This window comes from Bufo bufo, chromosome 9 (genome assembly GCF_905171765.1).
Source record: "Bufo bufo chromosome 9, aBufBuf1.1, whole genome shotgun sequence".
Lineage (NCBI taxonomy): Eukaryota > Metazoa > Chordata > Amphibia > Anura > Bufonidae > Bufo > Bufo bufo.
Genome location: NC_053397.1, coordinates 204,954,636 through 204,977,666, shown reverse-complemented (window position 1 = coordinate 204,977,666; position 23,031 = coordinate 204,954,636). Strand labels below are relative to the sequence as shown.

At 43.4% G+C, this 23,031-nt stretch overlaps 1 protein-coding gene across 1 annotated transcript in view; it reads left to right on the top strand.

Moving 5' to 3' along the window:
• The first annotated feature begins 4,385 nt into the window (after positions 1 to 4,385).
• The window catches only part of LOC120979040 (cytochrome P450 4B1-like), a 34,832-nt gene continuing 16,186 nt past the window's right edge, over positions 4,386 to 23,031 (top strand). Inside the window, exons 1-6 of the mRNA XM_040407557.1 lie at positions 4,386 to 4,461; positions 4,734 to 4,981; positions 6,238 to 6,382; positions 7,875 to 7,919; positions 8,090 to 8,217; positions 8,632 to 8,756. Coding sequence (XP_040263491.1) covers positions 4,799 to 4,981; positions 6,238 to 6,382; positions 7,875 to 7,919; positions 8,090 to 8,217; positions 8,632 to 8,756 — 626 coding nt within the window. The 5' untranslated portion in view covers positions 4,386 to 4,461; positions 4,734 to 4,798. The remainder of the gene's footprint in view (positions 4,462 to 4,733; positions 4,982 to 6,237; positions 6,383 to 7,874; positions 7,920 to 8,089; positions 8,218 to 8,631; positions 8,757 to 23,031) is intronic.

Here is a 23,031-nt window from a genome sequence, read left to right as displayed (position 1 = left end):
TGCTTTTCCTCTGACCTGCAGTTCCCGTTTTCTCCTGTCTGCCAGGGTGGCGCTAGAGAGCAAAGTCATTTCTTGTGAGATTTTTGTCGATAGTGGAGCGGCCGTCAATCTTATTGACACTCAATTTGTAGCCATGCATGGTTTTCAGGTTTGCACATTAGAAAAGGATATACCTGTTTTTGCTACTGACTCCACTCTCACAGAGATCTCTGAAGGGCATTGTTCACAATATCCGGCTAGCTGTAGGTGACACTCATGTGGAGGATATATCTTGTTTTGTCCTTAACGGATTGCCTTCTCCTCTAGTTTTGGGGTTACCCTGGCTCACTAGACATAACCCCACTATTGATTGGCAAGGAAGGCAAATAAATCAGTGGAGTGACTTTTGTAGAGAGAATTGTCTCACAGTGACTTTTGCAGAGGTGTCTACTAAAACTGTGCCATCATTTCTCTCTGATTTCTCGGACGTGTTTTCCGAGAGCGGTGTTCAGGAGCTACCTCCTCACCGGGAGTTTGACTGTCCCATTAACCTCATTCCCGGCGCCAAGCTGCCAAAAGCACGCCTCTACAATCTCTCACAACCGGAAAGAATCGCAATGCGAACTTATATCTCCGAGAGTCTCGAGGAGGGGCATATTCGTCCCTCAAAGTCACCTGTGGCCGCGGGTTTTTTTTTTGTTAAAAAAAAAGATGGCTCTCTGAGACCTTGCCTAGATTTTAGGGAGCTGAACCGTATCACGATTCGCGATCCCTATCCCCTTCCTCTGATCCCGGACCTCTTCAACCAAATTGTTGGGGCCAAGGTGTTTTCCAAATTGGATTTGAGAGGCGCGTACAACCTGGTCAGGGTCAGAGAGGGGGATGAATGGAAAACGGCCTTTAATACCCCTAACGGGCATTTCGAGAATCTCGTTATGCCTTTCGGCCTGATGAATGCTCCGGCCGTCTTTCAGCATTTTGTTAATAGTATTTTCTATCATTTAATGGGGAAATTTGTATTGGTGTATCTTGATGATATTTTGATTTTTTCCCCTGATGTTCAGACCCATCAGGATCATCTTTTTCAGGTTCTGCAGATTCTGCGGGAAAATAAATTGTACGCCAAGCTGGAGAAATGTCTTTTTATGGTATCGGAGATTCAATTTCTGGGTTTTCTCCTCTCTGCTTCTGGTTTTCGCATGGATCCGGAGAAGGTTTGTGCTGTACTTGAGTGGGAGCTTCCTGAGAATCAGAAGGCATTGATGCGCTTTCTGGGTTTTGCGAACTATTACAGAAAGTTCATTTTGAATTATTCCTCTGTTGTCAAACCCCTCACTGACATGACAAAAAAGGGGGCGGATTTTTCCTCTTGGTCGGAGGAGGCGCTTGCAGCCTTTTCTAAGATTAAAGAGAGTTTTGCGTCTGCTCCCGTCTTGGTGCATCCCGATGTTTCCTTACCTTTTATTGTTGAGGTGGATGCTTCCGAGGTGGGTGTGGGTGCGGTTTTGTCCCAGGGCCCTTCTCCTGCCAAATGGCGACCCTGTGCCTTTTTCTCTAAAAAACTCTCCCCGACAGAGAGAAACTATGATGTGGGAGATAGGGAGTTGTTGGCCATCAAGTTGGCTTTCGAGGAATGGCGCCATTGGTTGGAGGGGGCCAGGCACCCTATCACCGTTTTTACCGACCATAAGAATCTGGCATACTTGGAGTCGGCCAGGCGTATGAATCCGAGACAGGCCAGATGGTCTCTGTTCTTCTCCAGATTCAATTTTGTTGTTACATTCCGACCTGGGATAAAAAATGTGAAGGCTGATGCTCTCTCTCGCTGTTTTCCGGGAGGAGGAAACTCCGAGGACCCGGGTCCCATTTTGGCGGAGGGGGTAGTTGTTTCTGCTTTATATTCCGATTTGGAGGCCGAGGTCCAGGCTGCCCAGACTGAGGCACCTGCCCGTTGTCCTTCTGGGAAGTTGTTCGTGCCTTCTGAGCTACGTCACAAACTCTTTAAGGAGCATCATGATACGGTTCTTGCTGGTCACCCCGGGAGTAGAGCCACGGTAGATCTCATTGCTCAGAGATTTTGGTGGCCGGCTCTTCGTAAGTCGGTGGAGGGTTTTGTGGCTGCTTGTGAGACGTGCGCTCGCGCTAAGGTCCCTCGTTCACGGCCTTCAGGTTCCCTTCTCCCGTTACCCATACCTTCCCGTCCTTGGACACACCTGTCCATGGACTTTATCACGGATCTTCCTCGTTCCTCGGGGAAGTCGGTGATCCTGGTGGTGGTGGACCGTTTTAGCAAGATGGCTCATTTCGTACCTTTCCCTGGTTTACCCAATGCTAAAACGTTGGCGCAAGCTTTTGTCGACCATATTGTTAAATTGCACGGCATTCCCTCTGATATTGTTTCCGATAGAGGCACGCAGTTTGTGTCCAGGTTCTGGAAGGCTTTCTGTTCTCGCCTGGGGGTTCGGCTGTCCTTCTCTTCTGCTTTTCACCCGCAGTCGAATGGTCAGACTGAGCGTCTCAATCAGAATCTGGAGACATATTTGCGCTGTTTTGTGGCAGAGAACCAGGAGGATTGGTGCTCATTTCTCCCTCTTGCTGAGTTTGCTCTGAACAACCGTCGTCAGGAATCTTCTGATAAGTCACCATTCTTTGGTGCATATGGGTTCCATCCGCAGTTTGGGACATTCTCGGGAGGGGCTCTTTCTGGTTTACCTGAGGAGGAGAGATTTTCCTCGTCTTTGTCTACCATTTGGCAAAAGATTCAGAGTAATCTTAAAAAGATGAGTGAGAGGTATAGGCGTGTGGCTGATAAGAGACGTGTGCCTGGTCCGGACCTGAATGTGGGTGATCTGGTGTGGTTGTCTACAAGAAACATTAAACTGAAGGTTCCCTCCTGGAAATTGGGTCCTAAGTTTATTGGGCCTTATAAAATCTTGTCAGTCATCAATCCTGTTGCCTTCCGTCTTGATCTTCCACGGGTTTGGAAGATACATAATGTATTTCACAGATCTCTCTTAAAACCATATGTCCAGCCCACGGTACCCTCCTCTTTGCCTCCTCCTCCGATTTTGGTTGATGGCAATCTGGAGTTTGAGGTTTCCAGAATTGTGGACTCTCGCATTGTCCGCGGTTCTCTTCAGTACCTCGTTCATTGGAAGGGTTATGGTCCTGAGGAGAGGATGTGGGTTCCGGTGTCGGACATTAAAGCCACTCGCCTCATCAGGGCATTTCATAGGGCTCATCCTGAGAAGGTGGGTCCTGGGTGTCCGGAGTCCACCCGTAGAGGGGGGGGTACTGTCACTACCAGAGCTTTGGGACGTTCTCACAGCTCTGTTTCTCCACCCCTGTGATGATGTCACTACTAGAGCTGGGAGGAGTTCCCACTGCTCTGTTTACTTTTGGTTTCCTTCCTCCCAGCTGTTCCTCATGCGTTTGATTTCCCTCTCTTTATATCACCCCTCCTCCTATTGTAGGGCGTGGATTATAGTTCTCATTTCAGTTGTAGCTCTTGCTTTAGTATCTTCACTTGTAGCTATCAGTTCACTGGACCTGTGTTCTGCTGCAGCAAGCACTCCGGATATTGCCAGCTGTCCTTGGATCCGTCCTCTCTGCGGCTGCAACACCTTCAGCTAAGTGTACAGACATTGTTGTGTTCCTGATTATTTTCTGACTGGATCTGAGGTGGCCACGGTTCCCTCCATATACTGAGTAGGGCACCGGTGACCGTGCCCCTTCCACTATTGTAGGGGTTACAGTGGTCATCAGTCTTAGGCACGTGGGCATGCCTCGTTCCGCCATTTGGATCCGGGCATGTGCTGTAGCAGCATAGGGAGAGCTTTGAGGGTCGGACAGGGGTCACCCTTTATCCTCCCTAGTTTTGGGTCCGGTCAGTAGCTCTTTTACTGTGTATACTATTGTTGCTCACATACAGCCGTGACAGAGTGTATAACAGATACAGGGTGTACAGATAAGTTAGTTATATATATATATCTGTATTATATATTATAGTTATTGTGTGAGGTATATGAGGTAATAGTGGTTGTAACTGTCTGTACAATATATGAGTGAGACGTGAGTAAAAATAGGGAATGGGGAGGGCAAATGAAGAGAAAGGAGGAGGACCTCCTCCTAGTCTACTTTCACACTTGCGTTTTTGCCTGATCCGGCAGGGCACAGCAAAAACGCTTCCGTTACTGATAATACAACCATCTGCATCTATTATGAACGGATCCAGTTGTATTTTCTTTAGCATAGCCAAGACAGATCCGTCATGAACACAATTGAAAGTCAATGGGGGATGTATTCGTGTGAGGGCATGGTGCTGCTGGTGAGCGTCGGCATCTGAGCTGCATGGTGAAGCGGAGAGCGGATGGCACCCTGCTTCACCATTACAGTCAACTGTCTCTGCGTCCTATGGAAGCAGGACCGTAGGAAAGCCACTGAAATCCGGGGCTGTCACGCTGGATCCGGGACGGTTAGGAGGTATGCATTTGAGGATATTTATCAAAAGTGCTGTAAAGAAAAAACTGGTTTAGTCACCCATTGCAGCCAATCAGATTACACATTTCATTTTTAAAGGAGCTGTGAAAAATGAAAGGTGGAATTTGATTTTTTGCTATCAATGACTAAGGCAGTGTATCTTTACACTAGCCTTGATAAACGAGGCCCATTGTGTTGTCTACTGCTCCTGCCCTCATCCTGACATTCCCTCCTCCTCCTCCTCCCTACAATGTCCTATGAACCTTTTTCAACAGAGCACGATCTATCTCCAGTGTGACAATCCTGACATATGTAGCAGAGCTCAGGCTGCGTCCCGGACATGTCATCCCCTCTATTCTTCGGGCTCCACTCGCAGAGTGTGTGGTCCTGGGCGGTCTGGCTCTGCCTCCTGTATGTGCTGGTGAAAGCCTGGAAGCTCTACCTGAATAAGAGGCAGCTGGAGAAAAATTTTAGGCAGTTCGAAGGTCCTAAACGTCACTGGCTGTACGGCAATGCTCAGGAGGTAAGAGGTGTGCGATGTAGAGGGTTCTGCATCAATGTACTTTATGTTACTGCGTTACTCCCATAGTTACTGTAATAAAAGTCACTTATTATGTGATCAAATTGGCAGTGAAATTCCATTAATCTGGCATCTCGTCATCTAGAAGGTCTGATTAAAATTACTGAATCTTATATTAACCTTATCTAAACTTTGTTCTGTACTAGAAGTCTGATTAAAATCACCTAATCGTATCTTTACCTTATCTAGGGTTGTAGTCTGAGCTCCACTTGTCCCCACTGGGATGGGATAAGGCCGGGTTCACGTCACCGTTTTGTTTCCCGTTCTTCTAATCCCTCAGAAGAACTGAAAGATAAAAGAAAAAAAACTGGATCCTGTATTTTAAGCATCCGTTATTCACTGTTATGCACATTTTGCATCCATTTTTAGCCATTTCCATCTCAGATCCGTTATTTTACACAGAAAAAAAAATACTTTGTATTGCAATGAGATGCAAATGTCTAAAACTGATGCAAAATCTGCTTAACTGAGCATAACGGGTGCTCAAAATAAAGGATCTACGGTAGTTTTTTGGTTTTCTGTTCTTCTGAAGGATCAGAAGAACGGAAAACGAAATGGTGATGTAAACCCTGCTTGATCTGTCATATACTTTTTTGTGATATTCTGCATGGGTTCCCCTTTAACCTAATTGTGTGACTATTTAATATGGCCTCTTATCTTGTTTTTCTTGATTAGCTACTACATGTCTTGACCTCTGAACTGCTTTTCCTTCATTAGTTGGCACACTACCACACGATACTTCCATTTGCAAATGAGGGCGAGTGAATGTGATCTAATGTTATTAGCTTAATAGGGAGTTTCTGCTCCTAGAGATAGATCATCAATATCAGATCTATGGGGATTCTACATCCCGCACCCCCACTGATCTGCTGTTTTCGGCAGCTGCCGGTGCAGGAAACAAAACTCTGGACGGAACCAGAGAGCAGAACACTCCATTTACTGCCTAGTGGCCGTGCTGGGTACTGCAGCCCAGCTCACATTCAGCATGGTCACTACACAGTAGATGAAGTCTTCTGCTTTCGGCTCCATGCGTGTTCTAGAGCTGGCAACTGGTTGCTGGGGGTGCTGAGTGGCCACCAATATCTAGAAAATGAGTAACGCGCTTTAATCAATAGGATAACTGACCGTCCAAAAAATCATTGCTGTTCATTGTAAATGCCTCAGCTTTGAGTACCTGTCTTTCTTGATTCCCACCATAGTTCCATGAATCTGGCAATGACATGGAGATTATGGTTCGTCATGCTGAACAATACCCGTACGCCTATCCACTGTGGCTGGGAAATTTCTTTGCAGTACTGAGCATATGCCACCCAGACTATGCAAAGGCCATCCTGTCCAGACAAGGTGAGAGGCCCTTTGCGATGACGTCTTGTTGACCATTTTTCTGTCACACATTGCAGGAGATTTATCACCAAGGGAATATAGAAGTCAATTTGGCAGGAGTCTGCATTGACACAATTGGCACCAAATGTATCAAAATGTTTGATAAATTTGGTGTTTCTTCAAGTCTAAGGGTAGGACCACATGGTCAGGTTTCCAGATGCAGTTTTGGAAGCCAAAACCAGTAGCCTGATTCAAAAAAGAGCAGAAGTCATATCCACCCTTTATACTGTACTTTCTCTACTTTTATGAGCCACTCCTGATTTTGGCTTCCAAAACTGCATCAGGAAACCTGAACGTGTTTTCGTACGTAGAAGATGGTTGATAATGGAACAGCAGTTGAGCAAACATCTGGTGAACGTTAGTTTTGCAGACACTCTTTGGTCCATATTGACCGTTACGGTTGATCAAACTGCCCACACATGTTCAATGAAACCGGGCGATGTAGGAAAGATCCTTCTGGGAATGTTCTTTTAGAAATTTCTTTCATTCCTGAACGATCACTCTTTGAACAAAAGATCTTTCGATGAAAATATTAAACACAGCTGACGGTTTCAAACGATAGAGCTCTGTCACCTGTCGGCTAAAGCGATTGTTCATTGTTAAATTTCACCCGACGAACATTCGTTTGGGTCAACCCGTTTTTTTTAATCAACTTTAGACTAATGTGTATGGCCATCTTAGAGGGGTTATCTGGTTTACACCGCCATCCCATATGGGGGCCACTTCCTAGATCCCATGCAGTACAGTAGGCACATAATCCCAGCCTGGCATTTGAACCCACAGAGCATGCATGAGTCTGAATCACTCGTTAGCACTGTGGTGAGAGATTTAGGCTCACGCATGCACAGAGGGTGCTAACCCCAGGGTAGGATCACATGCCCAGTGTATGGCATGTGATCCCGGAAGTGCCCGTCGCATGGCATCAGGGTGAAACCCAGATAACCCCTTTAAAATTTTGGTCTTCACTTGTTATTCTACTTTCTATGCCAGCCCTTTACTGAAGTAAGACTTTTAAAATGTTGCAGTTAATGATTGTTCCTTATATCAGCTCGACAGGCTATCCATGTCCGCTTTCCTACCCTTTTCTCAAAACTGGAAGGAGTAGTAAAAGTGCAAAAGTGTGTCCCTACACAGTCTGACAATGGCAGCACTGATTGGATAGTATTAGACTGTGCATGGACATGCCCTCAACTGGTAAAACCCAGCTGGACCTTCAATGTAAACTGTTAGCAATCCATTCATAACTTCTAGCAGGAATATTAAAGGAATGGCAGGACATAGAGTCATAGGAATAGATGCTCCAGAATTGTTATTACATGGGGAATGCAATTAGATGATAAAACAGACATCTCAGGAGGGAAGACAGGTCCTAAGAATAACACAGTGCCATTTTCCCCAAAGTGTTCCTTGAAATCCTTCTCTAAAATTTTAACCTAGATTGTCTTTTTTTTAGATCCAAAGGATAATTTTGCCTACCATTTTCTTACTCCATGGATAGGTATGTAATTTAGTAGAAATAACTATGACTGAGGTGCCTACAGACATTGAGGTGATTAAGGATGACTTCATCAGGATCCAGTAACAGCCTTCCTGTGTATCAGACACCAAGATCTGAATCCACATTCTAAATCTTCAAAAAAGCTAATTTCTCACATTTGCATCATTTAGGGAAGGGGTTGCTGGTGTTATCAGGAGAGAAGTGGTTTCAACATCGCCGGCTGCTGACCCCGGGATTTCATTATGATGTTCTGAAGCCGTATGTCAAGCTGATGTCCGACTGCGTCACTGTCATGCTGGTAATTCTGCAAAAAGTTTAATAATGGAATATAACAAAGGATTTCCACCAAACAGGGATGATAGCTTCCCCCGTTCTTCATCAGGATGGGGCTTCAATTTACAGTATGGGCAGAATGTATGGCTTCAAGGGCTTTCCACCATTGGGTCGAGTTGTACCATCTAAGGAGTCAAAATACATTTCTGGAATCCCTAAGATTCTTCAGGAGTGAATCCTATCTGTATTGATACTATGGTAAAATCCTCAGGGTGGGACCCCATATTACCGCTATAATTCTATGCGGGGTCAGACTGGGGTTACTATGGTATCAGAGCCCAGGAGGATCCTCTGGTTCTCTGGTGGGCCAGTCTTACACTGTCTCTATGGTTATAATCTATAGCTCCTGAAATATGTTGTTGATGTTGTATTATTGTAGGACAAATGGGAACGTCTTATCCCAGATCAGAACCCTGTGGAGCTTTTCCATCACGTCAGCCTCATGACCCTGGACACCATCATGAAATGCGCCTTCAGCTACCAGAGCAACTGCCAGCTGAACAGGTTTGCAAAAAAAAAAACATATGACACATAAGTATAAAGTCTTTTGGGAATAGGAATTTGTATTGGATATAGGGATTGTACAGCAAAATGTAGATGATTTCTTCCAGAAACAGCGCCACACCGGTCCGCAGGGTATGTAGCAGCTTAAGGGTGGGTTTGCACTTGTGTCATGTCATTCCGTTATAGATTACGTTTATAACGGAATATAACGGAATGTCCAGACAGAATGCAAAACGGAAGCATTTAAGAGACATTCCATTTTGATCCGTCACAATAGAAGTCTATGGGCAAGCATAATGGATCTGTCTGGTTTCCGTTATGCGAAACAGAAAAAAAGTCCTGTACATATATTTTTTTTTTTCGTTTTGCATAACGGAAACCAGACAGATCCATTATGCTTGCCCATAGACTTCTATTGTGACGGATCAAAACAGAATGCCTCTTAAAGGCTTCAGTTTTGCATTACGTTTGGGCATTCAGTTATAAACGGAACCTATAAAGGAATGCCATAATGCAAGTGCGGACCCACCCTTAACGGCATCTGTCAGCAGATTTGTACCTATGACACTGGATGACCTGTTACTTGTGCACTTGGCAGCTGAAGGCATCTGTGTTGGTCCCATGTTCATATGTGTCCGTATTGCTGAGAAAGAGGATGTTTAATTATATGCAAATGAGCCTCTAGGAGCAACGGGGGTGTTGCCATTACACCTAGAGACTCTACTCTCTCTGCAACTGCCGTGCCCTCTGCACTTTGATTAACAGGGTCAAGTATTATGATGTTTCCACTGCCTGGTCCTTTCAATCAAAGTGCAGAGGAAGGTCTGGCAGATGAAGTGGGAGGATCAAGAGTGCACACATGACTTGGACCCGCCTTCGGTGCACTTAACTGCTCGTTTCCATATGGATTAAAACTACTTTTTCTCCAGATTGCCAAGTGAAAGGTACCATTTCGTTCCGCAGAGCTAGTCCTACAAGGCATTGTGTCTGGCTTATAAGTGAACTTAGCTTGCTGATTTTTCCAAGTGCTGATTTTTATAAGTGCATTGGAAATATTCAGGAGACTAACTTAGACTAACTCAGAGCTTTTCCACTGTAGCAGAACTTCAGCGGTGTTTCTGGTGGATACTCAGACACTGTTTTTAAAAACAGGTGAGGAATTTGTTAGACAGGTTATCACTATTGTCTGATTACAAATGAGCATAGGTGATTAAGGTGTTACATTTTTTGTTGGGGGAGGAGCTTTTGTGGGAGTGTGTGTATATATAGCCACATAGTATTAGCTTGCCTAATTATAGCTTGCTGATTTTTATAAGTGTATTGGAGATATTCAGGAGATACTCTGGAGGTAATCTGGAGGTGGATACAATCTAAACAAGTAATATTTGTTTGTTTATAATCTTTCCCCTCTTTAAAACGGCAGACCTGGTTCTGTGCAGGAATTGTTGTGCTTTTATTTCAGGTTCCACTCTTCGGAGGTTTGGATGCTGTCTGATCTGTAGACAGCTTTCCATAATGCAGCAGGAAATCGCATTTTTTAAAACTGAGATTTGTAAATTAACCATTAAACAAACTCAGGCTGAGAACGTTGCAATGCCACTGCCACAGAGGCCCCCTAGAAATGGAAGATGGATTACTGCAGGTTCTGGTAGACTGAGAGTTGTGGATAGAAGACATGTCCCACAGTCTGTGGCTCTCCATAATTCATTTGCAGCACGTTCAGAGTGCAAGAGCAACATGAAGGATGGCTCAAGCACAGTGGGTGAGAAACAATCATCTCCCATGCCTAAAGTATGCAAGACTGCAGCCAAAGACAAAAAGGAGAAGGTGAGGACTGATAGTAAGCAGCTGTTGGTGGGCGATTCCATCATAAGAGGTGTGAAGTTTGAGGAAAATGGTGTTGTGAGATGTCTCCCTGGTGCTACCGCTATCAGGGATAGACGACGGATCCTTGATATTGTTAGGCAAGCAAAGCAGGAAAGGGAGGTGGATGTTATTGTCCATCTTGGGACAAATGATCTGGCTTGCAATGAGGTGTCAAAGGTGAAGGAAGTTTTTCACACACGTGGAAATGATATATGGGAGGTTGCATCAACTGTTTCATTCTCTGCAGTTTTGCCTGTGCATAACCTTCAGCATGACAGGAAGATGCGCATTAAGGAATTCAATGTATGGCTTGGTGAATGGTGTCTGAACCAAGGGTTTGGCTTTGTGTCTCATGTTAGCTCTCGTTGGAATGGAAAAGAACTGTACAAGAAAGACGGTTTGCATCTTTCTCTCAAGGGAACGAATGTCCTCAGTGAACAGTTCCAAGTATTTGCTAAGGAGCATTTAAACTAGGAAAGGGGAAAAAAGAGTGATAATCCAGCAGTCCGACTGCCCCCCGGAACAATGCCAGAAGATGCCAGTAGCACAAAGGTTAAGCAATGACAAGCTCAGATTCTTGTCTACAAATGCTCGCAGTTTAGGGAATAAGATCAATGAACTTGAGGCTATAATGGCATCTGAGAATATAGATTTAGTGGCTGTTACTGAGACATGGTTCAATGGGAGTAATGACTGGGATATTACAATACCAGGGTTCTCTCTATACAGGAAAGACAAAGAAGGCAAGAAAAGGGAGGGGTGGCCCTGTATGTGAAAGATAGCATGAAATCTAATTTGATACAAGTTAGCGAGACCAATTTAGAGTCAGTTTGATTATCAGCTTGATAATCATAAGGTAACTCGTGTAGGTGTGATATATAGACCACCTAGCCAAGTCAAAAAATTAGATGATCTACTAGTTGAGGAAATAGCTAAAATGACATTGAAGGGAGAAGTTATCATTATGGGAGACTTTAATTTTCCTGATGTAAACTGGAAAACCAAAATAGCTAGTTCTGCTAGGAGTACAGATATTCTAAATTCCCTACTGGGATTATCTCTACAGCAAGTAGTTGAGGAGCCAACCTGGAAGGAGGCTATTTTAGATTTAGTATTCACAAATGAGAATTTGGTATCTGATATCACTGTAGGGGAAAGCTTGGGATCTAGTGATCACCAGTCAGTGTGGTTTACTATAAGTACAGTGACTGAGTCACACCACACAAAAACAAAAGTTTTAGATTTTAGAAAAACTTAGATAAAAAATTAGATTAGTGGTATACGAGTCCCTATCAGATTAAAACTGTTTCAATGAAGTCCAGGAAAAATGGGACTACTTAAAAGTGGCACTATTGAAGGCAAAAGAAAATTGTATTAGGGTTGTCAGTAAAAGCAAAAAAAGGAAGAGACCACTGTGGTACTCAGCAGAAGTGGCCAAAATCATTAAAAACAAAAAGATAGCATTTAGTAATTATAAAAATTTAAAAAAACGAGGATGACAGCAAATTTATAAGATTAGGCAGAGAGAGGCCAAACAAGTTATAAGAGCTTCTAAAGCACAGGCAGAAGAGAAATTAGCTCAGTCAGTGAAAAAAGGCGATAAGACATTCTTCAGACACATAAATGAAAAAAGGAAACTAAAACAAGGAATTACCAAATTAAAAACAAAAGAAGGAAGGTATATGGAAGAAGATAAAGAACTAGCTGACTGCCTCAATGAATGCTTCTGTTCAGTTTTTACAAAGGAAAATGAAGGAAAAGGACCTCAGTTAGACTAATGAATCTTTTGATGCATGTGTCTTTACAGAGGAAAGTCACAGGGGCCTGATGGGATACACCCAAAGCTATTAAAAGAGCTCAGCGGCAAACTAGCAAAACCATTAACAGATTTATTTAACCAATCACTGGCAACAGGAGTTGTCCGATAAGATTGGCAAATGTTGTGCCCATTCACAAGAAAGGTAGTAGGGAGGAATAGGGCAACTATAGGCCAGTAAGCCTGACATCAATAGTGGGGAAATTAATGGAAACCATACTTAAGGAGAGGATTGTTGAACATCTAAAATCCCATGGATTGAAAGATGAAAAACATCATGGGTTACTTCAGGGAGATTATGTCAAACTAATCTTATTGATTCTTTTGATTGGGTGACTAAAATAATAGATGGTGGAGGTGCAGTAGACATCGCTTATCTAGAATTTAGTAAGGCTTTTGATACTGTCCCACATAGAAGGCTTATCAATAAATTACAGTCTTTGGGCTTGGACTCCCATATTGTTGAATGGATTAGGCAGTGGCTGAGGGACAGACAACAGAGGGTTGTAGTCAATGGAGTATATTCAGACCATGGTCTTGTTACCAGTGGGGTACCTCAAGGATCTGTTCTGGGACCCATATTGTTTAATTTCTTTATCAGTGAAATTGCAGAAGGCCTCGATGGTAAGGTGTGTCTTTTTGCTGATGACACAAAGATTTGTAACAGGGTTGATGTTCCTGGAGGGATACACCAAATGGAAAAGGATTTAGGAAAACTAGAGGAATGGTCAAAAATCTGGCAACTAAAATTTTATGTTGATAAATGCAAGATAATGCACCTGGAGCGTAAAAACCCAAGAGCAGAATAAAAAAATCTGTGATACAGTCTTAACCTCAGTATCTGAGGAAAGGGATTTAGGGGTCATTATTTCAGAAGACTTAAAGGTAGGCAGACAATGTCATAGAGCAGCAGGAAATGCTAGCAGAATGCTTGGGTGTATAGGGAGAGGCATTACCAGTAGACAGAGGGAGGTGCTCATGCCGCTCTACAGAGCACTAGTATTGTGCGTAGTACTGGAGACCATATCTCCAGAAGGATATTGATATTTTGGAGAGAGTTCAGAGAAGAGCTACTAAACTAGTACATGGATTGCAGGATAAAATTTACCAGGAAAGATTAAAGGACCTTAACATGTATAGCTTGGAAGAAAGACGAGACAGAGGGGATATGATAGAAACTTTTAAATACCTAAAGGGAATCAACAAGGTAAAAGAGGAGAGAATATTTAAAAGAAGAAAAACTGCTACAAGGGGACATAGTTTTAAATTAGAGTGGCAAAGGTTTAAAAGTAATATCAGGAAGTATTACTTTACTGAGAGAGTAGTGGATGCATGGAATAGCCTTCCTGCAGAAGTGGTAGCTGCAAATACAGTGAAGGAGTTTAAGCATGCATGGGATAGGCATACGGCCATCCTTCATATAAGATAGGGCCAGGGGCTATCCATAGTACTCAGTATATTGGGCAGACTAGATGGGCCAAATGGTTCTTATCTGCCGACACATTCTATGTTTCTATGTTTCTAACTTCCCCCTGACAGATTCCCTTTAAGTTAATAAAGCATCCAATCACTCTCACCCAGTCATTTTGGCAGCATATACAGTTGCAAGAAAAAGTATGTGAACCCTTTGGAATGATATGGATTTCTGCACAAATTTGTCATAAAATGTGATCTGATCTTAATCTAAGTCACAACAATAGACAATCACAGTCTGCTTAGACTAATAACACACAAAGAATTAAATGTTACCATGTTTTTATTGAACACACCATGTAAACATTCACAGTGCAGGCGGAAAAAGTATGTGAACCCTTGGATTTAATAACTGGTTGAACCTCCTTTGGCAGCAATAACTTCAACCAAACGTTTCCTGTAGTTGCAGATCAGACGTGCACAACGGTCAGGAGTAATTCTTGACCATTCCTCTTTACAAAACTGTTTCAGTTCAGCAATAGTGTTGAGCGCGAATATTCGAATTTCAAATTTTTTTCTCGAATATCGCAATTTTGAGATTTCGCGAATATTTAGAATATAGTTCCATATATATTTGCGAAATCGAAAATTCGTATATTTATTTTATTTTTCATCTGAAAATATATGATTCCTCCCTGCTTCTTGCTTGTGGGTCAATGAGCCATTGGCCCACAAGCAACTGAATTGAAGCTGGAAGGAATCACGTTTTCAGATGGACCGGAATATTCAAAATAAAGAATATATTGCTGTATATTCAATTTTAGAATATCCGTCCTATTCTAATCGAAACCAATATTCTTGGTTATAATATTCGAGTTCACGAATATTACAACAGAAAAATCGTAATGGTTAATATGTGTGCCCGAGCGCATGACAAAATCGTTATTTAATCAACTTCAGCATACAACAAACACCCCGACAAGCGTCTCCGTCACCATGGGAACGCCTGTGGGTTAAAAAAATACCATCGGATTTGAGTTTTCCCTGAGATCGTAAAACCTCAGATCCGATGGTATATTCTAACCCACAGGCGTTCCCATGGTGACGGGGACGCTTGTCAGGGAGCAGTATGCCAAAGTGGAATATTATTGCTCTAACTTCGTATTTTACAAAATTTCTTAATATTGCTCTAACTTCGTCTTTTAGAATATTCGTAATATTCTAAAAGACGGAGTTAGAGCAATATTACGAATATTCTAAAAGACGAAGTTAGAGCAATATTAAGAAATTTCGTATAATACACATAGATTGTAATTTAGCTAATATAGTGCTATTATCCTTCTTTTTTTTTTTGTCTAATTTTTTTTGCCTCTTCTGAACTTCAGTTTTGGAAAATATGTACACTATTAAAAAAATTACTTTAGCAGTATATTAGCTAAATTACAATCTATATGTGTATTTTACGAAATTTCTTAATATTGCTCTAACTCCGTCTTTTAGAATATTACGAATATTCTAAAAGACGAAGTTAGAGCAATATTAACCACTTCAGCCCCCAGTGCTTAAACACCCTGAAAGACCAGGCCACTTTTTACACTTCTGACCTACACTACTTTCACCATTTATTGCTCGGTCATGCAACTTACCACCCAAATGAATTTTACCTCCTTTTCTTCTCACTAATAGAGCTTTCATTTGGTGGTATTTCATTGCTGCTGACATTTTTACTTTTTTTGTTATTAATCGAAATTTAACGATTTTTTTGCAAAAAAATGACATTTTTCACTTTCAGTTGTAAAATTTTGCAAAAAAAACGACATCCATATATAAATTTTGCTCTAAATTTATTGTTCTACATGTCTTTGATAAAAAAAAAATGTTTGGGTAAAAAAAAAATGGTTTGGGTAAAAGTTATAGCGTTTACAAACTATGGTACAAAAATGTGAATTTCCGCTTTTTGAAGCAGCTCTGACTTTCTGAGCACCTGTCATGTTTCCTGAGGTTCTACAATGCCCAGACAGTACAAATACCCCACAAATGACCCCATTTCGGAAAGTACACACCCTAAGGTATTCGCTGATGGGCATAGTGAGTTCATAGAACTTTTTATTTTTTGTCACAAGTTAGCGGAAAATGATTTTTTATTTTTTTTTTTCTTACAAAGTCTCATATTCCACTAACTTGTGACAAAAAATAAAAAGTTCTATGAACTCACTATGCCCATCAGCGAATACCTTGGGGTCTCTTCTTTCCAAAATGGGGTCACTTGTGGGGTAGTTATACTGCCCTGGCATTCTAGGGGCCCAAATGTGTGGTAAGGAGTTTGAAATCAAATTCTGTAAAAAATGACGAGTGAAATCCGAAAGGTGCTCTTTGGAATATGGGCCCCTTTGCCCACCTAGGCTGCAAAAAAGTGTCACACATCTGGTATCTCCGTATTCAGTAGAAGTTGGGGAATGTGCTTTGGGGTGTCTTTTTACATATACCCATGCTGGGTGAGATAAATATCTTGGTCAAATGCCAACTTTGTATAAAAAAATGGGAAAAGTTGTCTTTTGCCAAGATATTTCTCTCACCCAGCATGGGTATATGTAAAATGACACCCCAAAACACATTCCCCAACTTCTACTGAATACGGAGATACCAGATGTGTGACACTTTTTTGCAGCCTAGGTGGGCAAAGGGGCCCATATTCTAAAGAGCACCTTTCGGATTTCACTCGTCATTTTTTACAGAATTTGATTTCAAACTCCTCACCACACATTTGGGCCCCTAGAATGCCAGGGCAGTATAACTACCCCACAAGTGACCCCATTTTGGAAAGAAGACACCCCAAGGTATTCCGTGAGGGGCATGGCGAGTTCCTAGAATTTTTTATTTTTTGTCACAAGTTAGTGGAAAATGATGATTTTTTTTTTTTTCATACAAAGTCTCATATTCCACTAACTTGTGACAAAAAATAAAAACTTCCATGAACTCGCCATGCCCATCAGCGAATACCTTGGGGTCTCTTCTTTCCAAAATGGGGTCACTTGTGGGGTAGTTATACTGCCCTGGCATTCTAGGGGCCCAAATGTGTGGTAAGGAGTTTGAAATCAAATTCTGTAAAAAATGACGAGTGAAATCCGAAAGGTGCTCTTTGGAATATGGGCCCCTTTGCCCACCTAGGCTGCAAAAAAGTGTCACACATCTGGTATCTCCGTATTCAGTAGAAGTTGGGGAATGTGTTTTGGGGTGTCTTTTTACATATACCCATGCTGGGTGAGATAAATATCTTGGTCAAATGCCAACTTTGTATAAAAAAATGGGAAAAGTTGTCTTTTGCCAAGATATTTCTCTCACCCAGCATGGGTATATGTAAAATGACACCCCAAAACACATTCCCCAACTTCTCCTGAGTACGGAGATACCAGATGTGTGACACTTTTTTGCAGCCTAGGTGGGCAAAGGGGCCCATATTCCAAAGAGCACCTTTCGGATTTCACCCGTCATTTTTTACAGAATTTGATTTCAAACTCCTTACCACACATTTGGGCCCCTAGAATGCCAGGGCAGTATAACTACCCCACAAGTGACCCCATTTTGGAAAGAAGACACCCCAAGGTATTCCGTGAGGGGCATGGCGAGTTCCTAGAATTTTTTATTTTTTGTCACAAGTTAGTGGAAAATGATGATTTTTTTTTTTCATACAAAGTCTCATATTCCACTAACTTGTGACAAAAAATAAAAACTTCCATGAACTCGCCATGCCCATCAGCGAATACCTTGGGGTCTCTTCTTTCCAAAATGGGGTCACTTGTGGGGTAGTTATACTGCCCTGGCATTCTAGGGGCCCAAATGTGTGGTAAGGAGTTTGAAATCAAATTCTGTAAAAAATGACGAGTGAAATCCGAAAGGTGCTCTTTGGAATATGGGCCCCTTTGCCCACCTAGGCTGCAAAAAAGTGTCACACATCTGGTATCTCCGTATTCAGTAGAAGTTGGGGAATGTGTTTTGGAGTGTCTTTTTACATATACTCATGCTGGGTGAGAGAAATATCTTGGCAAAAGACAACTTTTCCCATTTTTTTATACAAAGTTGGCATTTGACCAAGATATTTATCTCACCCAGCATGGGTATATGTAAAAAGACACCCCAAAACACATTCCCCAACTTCTACTGAATACGGAGATACCAGATGTGTGACACTTTTTTGCAGCCTAGGTGGGCAAAGGGGCCCACATTCCAAAGAGCACCTTTCGGATTTCACTCGTCATTTTTTACAGAATTTGATTTCAAACTCCTTACCACACATTTGGGCCCCTAGAATGCCAGGGCAGTATAACTACCCCACAAGTGACCCCATTTTGGAAAGAAGAGACCCCAAGGTATTCGCTGATGGGCATGGCGAGTTCTTGGAAGTTTTTATTTTTTGTCACAAGTTAGTGGAATATGAGACTTTGTATGAAAAAAAAAATATAAAAATAAATCATCATTTTCCACTAACTTGTGACAAAAAATAAAAAATTCTAGGAACTCGCCATGCCCCTCACGGAATACCTTGTGGTGTCTTCTTTCCAAAATAGGGTCACTTGTGGGGTAGTTATACTGCCCTGGCATTTTCCAGGGGCCCTAATGTGTGGTAAGTAGGTAAATGACCTGTGAAATCCGAAAGGTGCTCTTTGGAATGTGGGCCCCTTTGCCCACCTAGGCTGCAAAAAAGTGTCACACATCTGGTATCGCCGTACTCGGGAGAAGTTGGGGAATGTGTTTTGTGGTGTCATTTTACATATACCCATGCTGGGTGAGAGAAATATCTTGGCAAAAGACAACTTTTCCCATTTTTTTATACAAAGTTGGCATTTGACCAAGATATTTATCTCACCCAGCATGGGTATATGTAAAATGACACCCCAAAACACATTCACCAACTTCTACTGAATACGGAGATACCACATGTGTGACACTTTTTTGCAGCCTAGGTGGGCAAAGGGGCCCAAATTCCTTTTAGGAGGGCATTTTTAGACATTTGGATACCAGACTTCTTCTCACGCTTTGGGGCCCCTAAAATGCCAGGGCAGTATAAATACCCCACATGTGACCCCATTTTGGAAAGAAGACACCCCAAGGTATTCAATGAGGGGCATGGCGAGTTCATAGAAAAAAAAAAATTTTGGCACAAGTTAGCGGAAATTGATTTTTTAAATTTTTTTCTCACAAAGTCTCCCTTTCCGCTAACTTGGGACAAAAATTTCAATCTTTCATGGACTCAATATGCCCCTCAGCGAATACCTTGGGGTGTCTTCTTTCCAAAATGGTGTTATTTGTGGGGTGTTTGTACTGCCCTGGCATTTGAGGGTCTCCGCAATCATTACATGTATGCCCAGCATTAGGAGTTTCTGCTATTCTCCTTATATTGAGCATACAGGTAATGAGATTTTTTTTTTCCGTTCAGCCGCTGGGCTGAAAGAAAAAAATGAACGGCACAGATTTCTTCATTCGCATCGATCAATGTGGATGAAAAAATCTCTGCCAAAAAAAGAAAAAGGAGGGGAAAGGCGTCTGCCAGGACATAGGAGCTCCGCCCAACATCCATACCCACTTCAGCTCGTATGCCCTGGCAAACCAGATTTCTCCATTCACATCAATCGATGTGGATGAATAAATCATTGCCGGGATTTTTTTTTTTTATATATATACAAAGTGTTTGCCAAAGTATATGAACACCGCCACCTCCTCAGCTCATATGCCTCGGCAAACGTATCTTTTACTGCAGAGGAGAAATCTCGTCTTGCAGCGCCGCATACACCGACTTGCGTGTAATCTGACAGCAGCGCAATGCTTCTGTCCGAATGCACATCAGTGCTGCAGCTGGTCGATCGGTTGGTCCACCTGGAAGGTAAAAAAAACAAAACAAAAAAGAAAAAACCAGACCGCAACGCAATAAATTTATTAACTGTTGAACAGAACATAGAAACTTTTTTTAAACTTTTTTTAAACTTTTTTAACTGAACGTTTAACTTTTTTACTTACCGGTATTTTTTTTTTGTTTCGTTTTTTTTACCTTTATAGAACAAACCTCTCCTTCCCCATGGGACAATGTGCAAAGCGCAAATCGCCCAAAGATGTGGCGAAGTACGTTATGCACTTTATCCCAGGTGAAAGGAGAGGTTTGCAGCAGCTGTGAGTGAATGGGCTCTAATAGCCCTGTGTGCCTGTCCTGGTGAGATGTGATCCCTATGCTAGGTGTACCTGTGTGTGGTACTTCCGGAAACACTCTCCATAGCATAGGGCAGGGTGGTCAGCACAGTCAGGACAGAAATAGCGGGTGTCACGCCTTATTCCACTCCTGCTACAGAGACGACATCTTTTTCGGGGTGACGGTTGGGTTGAGGTACCAGGAACGACACTGGGGAAATGTCGCTCGTGTAGACGGCTAACTACACTGGTGGATGGGGCCACGGAACCTCCTGGGTAAAGGAGGTTCTCGATGATCTCTTCCTGGAATTTGAGGAAGGATCCTGTTCTCCCAGCCTTACTGTAGAGAACAAAACTATTGTACAGCGCCAATTGAATCAAATATACAGACACCTTCTTATACCAGCGTCTGGTTCTGCGGGAAACTAAATACGGAGACAACATCTGGTCATTGAAGTCCACCCCTCCCATGAGCGCATTATAGTCGTGGACACAGAGGGGCTTTTCAATGACACGGGTTGCTCGCTCAATTTGGATTGTCGTGTCTGCGTGAATGGAGGAGAGCATGTAAACGTCACGCTTGTCTCTCCATTTCACCGCGAGCAGTTCTTCGTTACACAAGGCAGCCCTCTGCCCCCTTGCAAGACGGGTGGTTACAAGCCGTTGGGGGAAGCCCACGCGACTAGTTCGCGCGGTGCCACAGGCGCAAATCCGTTCTAGAAACAAATGCCTAAAGAGGGCCACACTTGTGTAGAAATTGTCCACATAAAGATGGTACCCCTTGCCGAATAAGGGTGACACCAAGTCCCAGACTGTCTTCCCACTGCTCCCCAGGTAGTCAGGGCAACCGACCGGCTCCAGGGTCTGATCTTTTCCCTCATAGATCCGAAATTTGTGGGTATAGCCTGTGGCCCTTTCACAGAGCTTATACAATTTGACCCCATACCGGGCACGCTTGCTTGAAATGTATTGTTTGAAGCCAAGGCGCCCGGTAAAATGTATTAGGGACTCGTCTACGCAGATGTTTTGCTCAGGGGTATACAAATCTGCAAATTTCAGGTTGAAATGGTCTATGAGGGGCCGAATTTTGTGGAGCCGGTCAAAAGCAGGGTGGCCTCTGGGACGGGAGGTGGTGTTGTCGCTAAAATGCAGAAAACGTAGGATGGTCTCAAATCGTGTCCTGGACATAGCAGCAGAGAACATGGGCATGTGATGAATTGGGTTCGTGGACCAATATGACCGCAATTCATGCTTTTTTGTCAGGCCCATGTTGAGGAGAAGGCCCAAAAAAAATTTAAGTTCGGAAACTTGGACCGGTTTCCACCGGAAAGGCTGGGCATAATAGCTTCCCGGGTTTGCGGTTATAAATTGTGTGGCATACTGGTTGGTCTCTGCCACGACTAAGTCCAAGAGCTCCGCAGTCAAGAACAGCTCAAAAAATCCCAGGGCCGAACCGATTTGAGCCGTCTCAACCCGAACTCCAGACTGGGCGGTGAAAGGGGGAACTACTGGTGCGGCTGAAGTTGGTGACTGCCAATCAGGATTTGCCAGCACCTCAGGGACTCTAGGGGCTCTACGGGCCTGTCTGTGCGGTGGCTGCGACGGGGTAACTACTGCACGTGCCACCGTACCAGCTTCAACTGCCCTTCTGGTGCTCGCTACTTCACCAGGTTGTACGGCAGTGCTGGTACTAGGTCCAGGAAGGGCTGCGCTGCTGGTGTATGCCTCACCACGTGATCCGGCAGCGACAGCCCCACTCTGCTGCTCTTGAAGCGGATCCTGCGTAACCTGTGGTCTAGCGACATGGGGCCGGGTACGCCTGGTGCTGCCAGGGACCTCCACCTCCTCGTCCGAACTTTGGGTCAGAGAGCCACTGCTTTCCACAGGTTCATATTCTGACCCGCTAGATTCGTTAGATGAGGGTTCCCACTCCTCATCCGACTGGGTCAGAATCCTGTAGGCCTCTTCAGAAGAATACCCCCTGTTTGACATTTTGGACTACTAAATTTAGGAGTATTCCCTGAGACTACCCAAGAAAAAAAGCAAACCTGTCTTACAAAGGGGAGGCTAGCGAAGTACCGGAGGCTGCTGCGGTTGATAAAAAATATCAAAACTGATTTTTTTATCGCCGCAGTGCGTGTAAAATGAATGTGCAGTGATCAAAAAATATATATTTTTTGTCACTGCGGTGGGGCGGGCGTGGGTGAACGCACGTGTGGGCGACCGATCAGGCCTGATCGGGCAAACACTGCGTTTTGGGTGGAGGGCGAGCTAAGGTGACACTAATACTATTATAGATCTGACCGTGATCAGTTTTGATCACTTACAGATACTATAAAAGTACAAATGCTGATTAGCGATACGCTAAACAGCGAATAAAAGTGACTGCGGTGCGGTGGGGTGGGCGCTAACTGACGCTAACTACCTAACCAAGGGGCCTAAACTATCCCTAAAACCTAACAGCCAATACCAGTGAAAAAAAAAAAGTGACAGTTTACACTGATCACTTTTTTTCCTTTCACTAGTGATTGACAGGGGCGATCAAAGGGGTGATCAAAGGGTTAATTGGGGTGCAGGTGGGTGATCTGGGGCTAAGGTGTAGTGTTTGGTGTACTCACAGTTCAGTCTGCTCCTGTGCTGGATCCAACCGACGAAAAGGACCAGCACAGGAGCAGACAAGCCATATAACAGATCATATTTACTAATATGATCTGTTATATGACTTTGGATTGGATTTTTTGAAAATCGCCAGCTTGCCAGCCAATGATCATTGCTGGCAGGCTGGTGACGAAATACTTCTTTTAATTTTGCCGGCCCGCGATGCGCATGCGCGGGCCGGCTTTGAGCGAAATCTCGCGTCTCGCGAGATGACGCGTATATGCGTGACTCTGCGCAGCGCTGCCACCTCCGGAACGCGATCCTGCGTTAGGCGGTCCGGAGGTGGTTAAGAAATTTCGTAAAATACACATAGCCTAGCCATAGTCATAGGAACGTTGCCTTATA